The sequence below is a fragment of the Bubalus bubalis genome, chromosome 4 (assembly GCF_019923935.1).
Source record: "Bubalus bubalis isolate 160015118507 breed Murrah chromosome 4, NDDB_SH_1, whole genome shotgun sequence".
In the NCBI taxonomy this organism is placed as follows: Eukaryota; Metazoa; Chordata; class Mammalia; order Artiodactyla; family Bovidae; genus Bubalus; species Bubalus bubalis.
The window spans coordinates 93,166,371-93,178,003 of NC_059160.1; the positions used below are offsets into that span (position 1 = coordinate 93,166,371).

Here is an 11,633-nt window from a genome sequence, read left to right on the forward strand (position 1 = left end):
AGACTTGTTTTGTGTGCAGCATCGGTGATATAGTGGTGAGCATAGCTGCCTTCCAAGATTTATTTTGTGGCCTAAGACAGGATTTATCCCAGAAAGTGCTCCATATGCACTTAAGAACAGTATATATTCTGTTATTAGCAGGAAAATGTGGGGTTTTATGGATGACTGGTTGTGAGGGCTGAAAGAGAAATCATCTCACTCCAAGATGATGAGCTGGGAACCAGAAGCCAGAGGTAAGGAAAGTAGTTCCTGCCAAGGCTCTTCTAAGCCAAATGCTTTACACATGTTTCCATCACACCCGTTTTAACAAAGGAGGAAGTTCAGTTGCTCAGTCATGTCCAACTCTGAGACCCCATGGACTGCAACACACCAGGCTTCCCTGTCCATCACCAACTCCCAGAGCTTGCTCAAACTCATGTCCATCGAGTTAGTGATGCCCTCCAACCATCCTCTATCTCACCCTCTGTTGTCCCCTTACAAAGGAGGAAAGTGAGGCCCAAAGAGGCTAAGTAATTTGCCCAAGGTCAGCTAGTAAGTGGTAGAGTTGGGATTTAAACCTATTGTGAAGCCCAAGACCTCTCCACTGAACACGTGCTGCCTGCCCCGCAGAGTTGGCAGGGGACACAGTAGCATTAGGGGAGGGGCTGAGCAACAGACAGCTGCTGGGAGCTGGGTCCTGCTGGGAGCTACTTACATAGTCCCTCCAGGAGGAGAGTAAAAGCCAAAGCCTAGAGTGGTGATGGTACTGAACTAATGTGCTTTTAGCAAGATTGAGATATTGTGAGCATGTGGTTGTTGCTGCCTAACCATCACTGAGTTAATCGGTTGACAGTTTCTGCTCTCTGGGCAGGACAGACAAGCCCCAGACAGCTAGCTGCAATTGCCATTTATTGAGATACATCACAGCACAGACGGGGAGGGGGACGTAGGTAGATTCAGGGAGGGGGTGGTCTGGTGGGAGACGGGAGACCACTTCTGACTTTATCCTCCCTCAGCCTGACCTGAGCCCAGAGCAGACGAGCAGAAGAGGTGAGAGAAGCCGAGATGGCCTGGGGAAATCCAACCTCCTCTCTGTGGTCAAAATATCATCCCTGAATCATCCAAACACATCCCGAAAACTGGTGGCGTTAACCACCCCTCCCATCCTGTTGCAGAACCAAGGAGGAAACCTGGGTAGATTTGAGCCCTTCCCAAAATGCAGATCCCATGAGCAGTCTGGCATGCCTGTACCCTGGGTCAGTGGTCCTGGGGCTATTCCTGCTCCTGAGGATGGGGAGTGGGGAGAGAAGTGCAGGGGCCCCGGCTTGCAAGACAGCAGCTAATACCTACGGCTGGACGTCTTGACCGTGGTGGTCTTCCGCAGGATGGAGGTGCCCCCAGAGACAGGCCCTCCCTTGATGGTGCTGTAGCCTGCGTTTGTGCTGAATCTGCCCTTGCTGGCCCCTCCACCCCCACCCAGGGAGATGCCACCCCCGAAGCCAGCCGCACCGCCTCCGCACACAGTGGTGGAGTTGCCCGTCACCGCTGCAAGAGAAAGGGTCTAGGTGAGGTGGGGCAGCCGTGTCAGGAGAGGATCCAGGGCTTCCCGACATCAGTGAGTGATGGGAATGAACTCAGACAGTGGTGCCCTGGGAAACCAGGCTCAGGGGGCTCATTCTCTGGGACCCCCTGAACCTGTCTCCAGGCCTCAAGGACAGATTGAGCGGACTGAGCAGAGGACTGGGGCCGGGCCCAGGGCGGCAAAATACTCACAAACGCTGACAGCACTGGGGCATTCTCCAGACATCCTGGGGAACAGACAGGCCAGGTGAGGCATCGGTGGCCCCAGGAGCCCAGGTAAAAACCCTCTCTCTCCCTCTCATTGTCTTTACAATAGATCAACTCAGTGGGCCTTGAGATTCGGAGCGGGGGCCACATGACAAAACCAGGGGACCAAAGCTTGGCCCAGGGCTGCCCTGGGCCAGGCACCCTTCCGCCAGCTCCTAAAGCCAGTGTAGCAGAGAAAGCAGAGATTCAGTAGGCCAGGCAGCTCCATCCTTCTTCTGCCCTCTCCTCCCTCCACACTTGGGCCATAAGCAGCAGCCCCTGCTCCAATGGGATGGGAAACAAAACCCACTCCACAACAGAGCTACCTGTTTTCTGGCTAAGGTGACTTTCTCTGCATCTCATGCCTTCCACAAGAACAGAGATGATGAATTTTTTTTCGAAGCTTCTGCCAGGGTCAGAATCTGGTGTTGGAAAAGAAAACCCTGTCCCCTGTTGGCCTGCCAGACACCATCAGGATTACTGATGGTAGTGCCAGCCAAGGAGGCACACAGTGAGGCCCTGAACACAAGCAGGAGAGTCTCAGGTGATGAGTTACAAGCCCAGTTCCATGGTTGCTCCCTCACCCTCCTCCCCTTGACACAAGAACCAACTACATGGGATCTCCCACAGGGCAGGGCCGGGAGCCCTCAGAATCAGTACGGGGAAGAGGGGCCACCCACCTGCTCTCCTCACTCTCCAGCAGCTTGCGGTAGGTGGCGATCTCCACATCCAGGGCCAGCTTGACGTTCATGAGCGCCTGGTAGTCACGCAGCAGCCGGGCCAGGTCCTCCTTGGCCTGATACAGGGCAGCATCCAGGTCCCCAAGTTTCTTCTGAGCATCTTTTAATGCCAGCTCCCCGTGCTGTTCCGCATCTGTGATGGCAGTCTGCAGCTGCTGGCACTGCCCAGGGCGTGAGAGGTATTGGACACACCCTCCAGGGTCATTGCATCCATCTCTCTGCCCTTAAACTAGACATCACCATCCCCAGCTCCCCTGACTGCCACCCCAACCAACTGAGAATGAAGGAAAAGAGAAATGTTCCTCTGAGAGAGGAGGTGATACTATACAAACAAAATCATGTAGCTCCACTGGGAAAGTTCTTACTGAAGTCTAATCTTAAGACCCTCCTGGGGGCTTTCCTGATGGTTCAGTGGTTAAGAGTCTTTCTTGCAATGCAGAGGACATGGGTTTGATCCCCGGTCTAGGAAAATCGCACGTGCTGAGCAACAGCTAAGCCCATGTGCCACAACTACCAAGCCCAAGCACTCTAGAACCCATGCTCCACAACAAGAGAAGGCACCGCAATGAGAAGCCTGTGCACCGCAATGAAGAGTAGTCCCTGCTCACTACAACTAGAGAAAGCCCGAATGCAGCAACAAAGACCCACCACAGTCAAAAAACAAAAGAAAGAAAGAAATCTTTAAAAAAAAAAAAAAAAAGACAAAAAACCTTCCTGCTGCAACTCATCCCAGCACAAAAGAGATAAAATAAATCATACAAGCTCACCATTAACCAAATGCTTCACTCTGCTCTTAGGAGGAGCCCATGCCTTAGATGGAGTCAGCAACTGTGACCTGGACTCTTGAATGCTCAGACTCCTGCTCTGACCTTCTGGAGATGGGATCAATCTTCTTCGAGAGGGCTACTCTACCGCTAATATGCTGTGTGATCTTGGGCAAGTCCCTGTCCCTCTCTGAGCCTCAGTTTCCTCTCCTGTAAGAGGAGCTTCTTGATCTTATTGGTCCAGCATTTGAGCATATCCCATCCATGGGGAGAAGAACAGGCCTTACCCCTGAGCACATCTCTGCCAACACCCAGCCTGACCCTCAGGCCCCCCACCAGAGGCTCACCTGCTTCTTGACTGCATCTGCCTCCCCCTGCAGCCTCTGCACAGTGCGGGTGAGCTCAGCTATCTCATTCTTGGTGTCCCTCAGGTTGTCCCCATGCTTCCCAGCGGTCACCTGCAGTTCCTCATACTGGAGACCAAAGAAAAGTGAGCTGTCAAATCGTTCCAGGCCCACCTGGGTAACTGCTGGCCCCTGGACCCACCCTCACGGCTGGATGAGTAGGCTGGATGTGTCTGGCCCCAGCCTCCGAGGAGCCTAGGGGCCCAGGCCTCTCACCAAGGGGGAAGGTCTGGGTGCAGGCCCAACCCACACCCCTGAGCCAGCCATTCTCTCACCTTGGTCTGGTACCAGGACTCAGCCTCAGCCCTGCTCCTCTGCGCAATCTGCTCATATTGGGCCTTCACCTCAGCGATGATGCTGTCCAGGTCGAGGTTGCGGTTGTTGTCCATGGAGAGGATGACACTGGTGTCAGACACGTGAGTCTGCACTTGGCCCAGCTCCTGCAGGAAGAGATGTAGCTGTCTCCAGCACCAGGCCAGGGGAGCAGGGGGTAGGGAGTGATTTTGGCATCAGGAGGCTGTGCTCCCGCCCCTCCAGGATCCACCCTAAAAGGAATCTATGGTTGCCAGCAGAGCTTCAGTCTTTCCAGCTGGAAACGGGGGTCCCAGTTGAATAGACCTCTTTCTTGGTATGGATTTGCAGGCTTCCAAGAGCCTAAAGAAGGAAGGAGTACATTCTAGCTGTTGCCAGGCCCTGAGCCAGTAGGCTCACCTTTAATCCTCAGAACCCCTGGGAGGCAGGCAGGGCCACAGCTGGCCCACGGGAGGTTGTGCTGTGCTGTGCTAAGTCTCTTCAGTCATGTCCAACTCTTTGCGACCCCATGGACTATAGCCCACCATGCCTCTCTGTCCATGGGATTCTCCAGGCAAGAATACTGGAGTGGGTTTCCATTTCCTCCTCCAGGGTATCTTCCCAACCCAGGGATCAAACCCACATCCCCTGCGTGTCTGCATTAGCCGTGGGTTCTTTACCACTAGCACCACCTGGAAGCCCATATATATATACATATATGTGTGTGTATAATCAAATCACTTTGCCATATAACTGAAACTAACACAATATTGTAAATCAACTATATTTCAATTTAAAAAATAAGAAAGAAAGGACTACCAAAGCCAAAACTGGTATCTGTATAGGCACAGATTTAGATGTTCAAATTAGACTGGCTTTTAAAAGGTGGAATGGGTTGGAGGTGGGTGCCAGGCAGAAAGACACAAGCTTTGAAGACAGACAAAGCTAAGTTTGAATGCCAGTCTGACATTCACCAGCCATGGTACTGAGGTCCTCACTAAGCCTTACAAGGCCTCAGTCTCTTCTTCTGTAAAATGGCTGTGATAATACCTTCAAAATGTAGTTGATCTGAGGATTCAGATTCATACATGACCCATGGTGGGTGCTCAGTAAAATGCATTATTTGCCCAGCCTTCTCCAAAGTTCAGTCAATATGCCCATGAATCATGTGCCACAGATAAAATCATTGTCACAGCCGTGCACTGCCAGCATTATCTTGCAGCATCACTCATCACCCTCCCTGGCTCAGGGTCCCTCTACAGCCCCATGCCAGAGTGTGGTCCTGAGGAAAATTAACTTGGAATTTTTCAGACAAGAGGCAAACACTATCTACTAAACACCACCAAGAGTGGATAAGAGTGTTCTTGCTAGGACTAGAGGATAAAAAGGGCAGGCTTTCCAAAGAAAGAGCTAATGTAAGTGGAGAGGGAAGAACTCTGTGGAATTAAGGTGTGAGCTTTTTATCTATGCATGGGGAAGGAGCCAGAGAGATGAAGTGATGGCATTGGAGCAAGGGCTGGATCCCACAAGGACCCCCCAGGCCAGAGGGAAGCCACAAGGTAACTTTCCTGCCCTGTATGACATGCCAGGGATTGGTGGTTGGCCTTCTGAATTTCCTTAAGATCTGGCTTGACCAAAACCAGACCATAAAATCGATTACCGAGTGCTGTGTTAGCCATCGCAGCTGGTATGCAAGCAAGGGAATGACTGCTCTGGTCTTCACTCTTACCTCCCAAGGAGGCACCGGAAGTGACCCTGGCTTGGTCACTTGGTCAGCTCGCCTTCCTTGTTCACCTCCTCACCTCATTCTCCCACACACTTGATGCCTGGTTCACCCGCTGCTCCCCAAACACAAGCAGATTCTACTTGCCCCTTCTTTAGAAGTCCCATCCTTCCTTCAAAATCCAAAATGCTTTCTCCTCTGAAACTCTCCCAGCCCTCCCAGGAAGAGTCATCCACGGCCTGTCCCATGTACCTCACCTGTCCCAACATGGCTCTCAACATATCATATGGAAACCTGCAAAGGCAGACTGTCCTTCCACGGTTGTGCAGAAGGTACTTAACAATATGCAGCAAATGGACAGGAAACAGCAAAGGAAAGGAAAGCTTTTTGAGACACTGGAAAAGCCAATTCCTTCCCATTGAGAGAAAAGGGCCTGGGCCCCCTTGACCTGTCCTAAAAGAGAGACCATCCTAAGAGAAGAGAATGAGGAAATCCCAGATGGTGAATGACCATCAGTGATCCCAGTAAAGAAAAAGCTAGGGAGACACCTAAGAAATCAGCAGCATGACACAGAACACTCCCCCACGAGCTCATCCTGAAGGACACACAGAGATGTTTGAAGGAGAGCAGCATAGCCAAGGATGACCATGCGGAGTTCATCCTTGGGGAAATGTGAAGGTCAGTGGATAGCAGCCTCTAGGTAAGCTCTAGGAAAGAAGAACAAGAAGGCAGCATTGGGCTAACCCTACAGACAACCCAGGCCAAGCCAACGACTCTACTCCTACATCGTTTGCTCTTTCCTATCAAGGGAAACAGTCATCAAACTGAAAGGGGCAGGATGCTTGGGAGGAAATGGAAGCCAAGACAGATACTGAGAGTAGGAAAGGCCTTGGCCTCGTTGACATCAGTGGTCCAGGCCAGAGGAGCAAATACTAGGACCTCATGGCCGTGGCTAAGGAAACAAATACCCTCAGAGATCCATGAGAAATATGGACAGTAGAAGAGATACCAGAACCTGAGACATGGAAATGTCCTCATTTTCAAAGGGGAGAGATTTAGACTTCTCCAAGTTAAACTTGACATAAATCTCCCATGAGCCTCTAGAATGAACTCTAAACTGTGTGTGAAAGGCATGGACCCAACAAGACAGCCCTAAGGAGAAATCAAGCCACATAGATTCTCTTTTATGCCTGCATTACCAAACTAATAAGGATGCCATGGATGCTGTTTGACCAAGACTCTTTTTTTTTTTTTGGAAGACATCTTCTTTCCTTCTCTTTGGAAATGCTTTTACCTTAGTCTCCAAAGCCCCTTTGTTTCCTGGAATCCCTCCTAAACTCTGTGATTTACCTGCTACCCACACCTCACCTCCTGCTCTAACTTGGAATTTCAATCCACATTCTCTACCCGTCTCAAATCCTCCATCCTTTGCTCTGTTATAAACTGGGCAATAAGGAAAACAGTATAACAGTCCAAGGACGAAGCTTTAATTCCACAACTCCCTCTAGCTAGCTATGAGAGCATGGGCAACTTACTCAGAGCTTCAGGGTCCAAGACTATAAAATGGAGACAATAACAGTACCTATATTACGGAGTTGTTGAGGGGATTATATAAAAAACTTAGCCCAGTTCCTGGCCCATCATAAGCACGTAAGACATGGATGCTAGTATTGATTAAGGGTCCAGGTGCTATATTCTATCAATGAGGTTGCACTACTGAATTCTGATCAGACTTCCAGGAGGAATCCCCAAAACTGTATGTGAATGTAAGTATCCCTGTCCATTGGCTATCTCACCTCTTCATAGAGATGCCTCAGGAAGTCCATCTCCTCCACCAGGCGGTCCACTGTGCCATGCAGATCCATTTGGCCCACGTATGCAGCATCTACATCCTGGGGGAGAGAGAGAGAAGGGCAGTGGGCTCAGCCCCCAGGATTCTTGCCCCTCTCCAAGTCAGCCCAGCACCCTGGCAGATAAAGACCACCTACCCCCACTCCCTGCCACCCTGCTCACCTTCTTGAGGACCACAAACTCATTCTCTGCGGCAGTGCGCTTGTTGATTTCATTCTCATACCTGTTACACAAGGAAGACTCAGCCCAGTTCACCTTTTAAGACACTGAACCTAGTTGGCTTTAAGGAGTCCCTAATCGGGATTTTGCATGGCCAAAAACACCTTTGGGGAGAAGTTCTGTAATGCAGCCAACCAATGGAGAAACTGGGATACAGTCTTTAAATAATCCACCCACCCTCTTTGAGAAAGTGAACACAGTATTTGTGCAATAATATGGCAACGGAGAGCAGCCATGTCTTTGAATCAGAGCCCTTGGGAGGCTTTATGGGAACAGGCGAAGACGTGTCAACAGTGATTAACCTTTGCATTCACTTTCTACAACAGGATGTCATTGAAAACGCCAACTTCTGTCCAGCTGCTTTTGCTGAGACTTTTAAGATCTTAAAATTGCCAGTGTCAAGCAGTGGGGAAAGTTATGAAAGTTTATACTTTAAACTCATAAATATACAGCTCAACCAATCATAATATGTGAATTTGCATAGTACATTACTTGCATCTTGATTCAAATAAACTGTATTTTTAAAATTTATGACACTTATGGAACAAGGGCAAATTCAATCATTGATTAGATAGTTGATGATACTAAGGATTACTGTTTTAAAAGATTTAGGTGCTCTTATGGCATTGTGTTTGTATATTATTAAGTGAAGTTACACAAATGAACTCTATGAATACATCCAGTAGAAATGCTTGTGAGTGAAATGACTTGATGAATGAGATTTGCTTCAAGACAATAAGGGAAGAGGGGAAGGAAATGAGTAGGGGTAAAGACAAAACAAGATTGGCTGTGAGTTGGTAATTATAAAAGCTGGGTAATGAGACCATAAAGGTTCATTAAACTTTTCTCCCTATCTTATAATAGTTTTTAAAATTATTACACACTGTGACAACCCTCCAGGAGGCCATGGGTCCAGAGCCTGAGCCCCCATGGGAAACAGCTCTGTCTGAGCGCCCACCCAACTGGGTCCTAGGACCCAGGAACGGGGTGCCCCTCTTGGGAGATTCCCCATGCTGTCCCTCCCCATCCACACATGGCCACAGCTGGTCCAGCCCTCCTCACTTGGTCTTGAAGTCCTCAGCAAGATCCTGCACATTCCTCAACTCCGAGTCCAGCCTCCCCCGCTCGCTCTGGAGGTTGTCCAGCTTCCCCCGCAGGTTGTTGATGAAGCGCTCGAAGAGGGGCTCCAGATTGTTCCTGGTGACGCCCGATTTCTGACCCTGCTCCTGCAGCAGCGCCCACTTGGTCTCCAGCACCTTGTTCTGCTGCTCCAGGAACCGCACCTGAGCCAGAACAAGAAGGGTGGGCTGGGGCCTCCCCCAGCTCCAGGAGGGACCAAGACCAGGCTCATCGTCACCATCCGTCCTGACCAGGACACAGCACGGGGCAGTGCAGGGTCTATGCCTTGCTTTGGGGAGGAGCTCCTGAGGGAACCATCTTTGCTGAAAAAGACAGTTCGATCCAATGACAAGGACTCTTAAAAGGTCCAGTTCGGTCATTTACTGGCTGGTGACAGTCAAGTCACTTCTCCCTGGGTCTCCTCTTCTCATTATCCTGGGTAAATCAGACTAAATCAATGTTTCTGAACCCTAATTCTGCATTAAGATCAAAAAATTCAAATGCAGATACATCTATAGTATATGTGTGTATATATATGTACATATGTATATATACAAATATACCTACAAAGAGGGAAAAAGAAAGCAAAAGTGACAAATGCTAAAAACTGGTAAATCTGAGTGAAAAGAAATATAGGAATATATTGTACTATTATTGAATCTTTTCTGAAAACTTGACATTTTTTAAGTTTTTAAAATACGGATGTCCAGCCCTATCTCTATAGACTTAGAAGGGTGCTCATGGTGTGAGTTTAATGGGCCCCCAGGGGGATTCTCTGCCCAACCAGGCTTCTAAGACACCAGACGCGGACAAACTGTCAGGCCCCCGGGTCCCAGGCCGTGATTCTGAGAGCCTGAGAGGGGTTTGCTTCTTTGACCTCTGGGACAGTCCCACAGAAGAACTAAAAGTCTGTCGGGGGGACAGTGAGGGGTTGGGTGAAACAGCTTGCCTCATCCTTTGCCATCCGGTCTCTCCGGATCCCACCTCCACAACACCCCAGGCCCATGGTTCCATGGCCCCAGGGCACCATGCCACAGGTGTACCTGCCAGGAGCAGTGACCTCTTAAAGCCATGAACTTGAGTCCCAGGCCCACCACTGCCTCCAGGTGATCCTGGGCAAATCACTTCGTCTCTCCAGACCTCAATTTTCTCTTTTTAAAAATAGACTCACTGTCACCTAGACTGACTTCTCATGAAACACTGTGAGTATCATATGGGAAAGGGGGCATCAGGCTCCTTTGGAAACCCACAGATCACTGAACCAGGGTATGGTCATCCACCAGGATTCTCCTCATCATGGTTCCACTGCCTGGGGGCCTTGGGGTAGTGGTAGACAACACAGCAAAGTGGACCTGGAAATGCTTGCCTCATTGGCCTGGGGGCCAGAGAAGGAGTCAGAATATCCCTGATCTGAGGCAGATCAAACTGCATATCCCTGAGTCATGGTGACCTGTGACCACTGAACTCATGTCCACCCCACACTGAGCTTCTTGGCTGGAACAGAAAGGAAGAATTGGAGAAGCCAAAAGGAGACTTCCTCTAGAACTCCCACCGCTGCACTGTGTCCTGATAACATTTTTGTCCTTAGAACGCCTCCAAAACCAACAGAACAGGCAACACATGGGGTTCTTGGGGACTTGACACTCAAGCCAGTTTTCCCAGTTAAAAAATGACAGGAAGCAGGAAGGCCACCCCACTAAGAGGAATAACGAAGACAATCCACTATTTAATCGTACTATAAGGCTGCCGTGTAACCCCGTTAATGGTGACTGCAACACCATCAAGCTGGGCTGGGCCAAAAGGCCTCCTGCGCGCAACTCAAGAGTCATCATCACTTGCAAATAAAGACCACCCAGCCACTCGGGTCCAGGCATCCCCAAAGGGCTTCAAAAGTCACTCCATCCATCCCCACCCCAGTGCATATGGGTTGCAACAGCCTCCGCCCCGCCCACCCTCTCTCAGGGGCCCAGCTTGCACTCCTCGACCCCTTCCTGCCTCCTTCCACCTGGGCCCACCTTGTCGATGAAGGAGGCGAACTTGTTATTGAGGGTCTTGATCTGCTCCCGCTCCTCCGTGCGCACCCGCTGGATCTCCGGGTCGATCTCCACGTGGAGGGGGGTCAACAGGCTTTGGTTGACGGTGACCTGCTGGATGCCGCCGGGAGGACAGACGGGCCCCAGCATCGGCCTGCCAGCCCCCAGGCCCATGTAGGCCCCACCGCCAAGGCCGAAGCCTCCCAGCGCCCGCCCCGCCGAGGCCCCTCCAGCCACGCTGACCGAGATGCTCTTGCTGCCCCCCAAGTTATAGAGGCTCCGGCTCCCAAAGCCACCTGTGCTGGGGCCACAGCGGGGCCCCCCACCGCTGCCACTGTTCCGGGACACAGTCACCGAGCTGAAGCTGGTGCGGGCCTGGGAACCACCCCCGCCACTGGCTGAGCTGGAGCTGAAGGCCCCTTTGGTGGAGTATGTCTGCCGAGACACGGAGGATCTCATCGCTGCAGCAGGGCCAGAGCAGACAGGAGAGCTGGGAGGGAGCACAGTGAGCTGCTGGGCCACTGATGGGCTTTTTATCTTTTCCCAACTGGGCCGGCTCCTGGATTCCACAGACACTCCTGCCCCATCGCCCCAGGAAGAGAGGGAGGGGCCCTGAGGACCGGGGGTGTTCCTTCCCCACTGAGGGAGGGAGGGGCAGCTCCCAGTTATCACCTGAGCTCCAG

The 11,633-nt window shown here is 51.0% G+C and overlaps 1 protein-coding gene across 1 annotated transcript; it reads right to left on the minus strand.

Annotated features, from left to right (window-relative positions):
• Positions 1-864: 864 nt before the first annotated feature.
• KRT79 (keratin 79) lies at positions 865-11,633 on the minus strand. The gene is made up of 9 exons (XM_006046602.4): positions 10,933-11,633; positions 8,861-9,081; positions 7,742-7,802; positions 7,525-7,620; positions 3,990-4,154; positions 3,658-3,783; positions 2,487-2,707; positions 1,753-1,787; positions 865-1,524 (listed from the first exon to the last, which is right to left on the minus strand). The coding sequence occupies exons 1-9, from the start codon at positions 11,407-11,409 to the stop codon at positions 1,319-1,321; spliced, it is 1,608 nt and encodes a 535-aa protein (XP_006046664.1). The 5' UTR covers positions 11,410-11,633; the 3' UTR covers positions 865-1,318.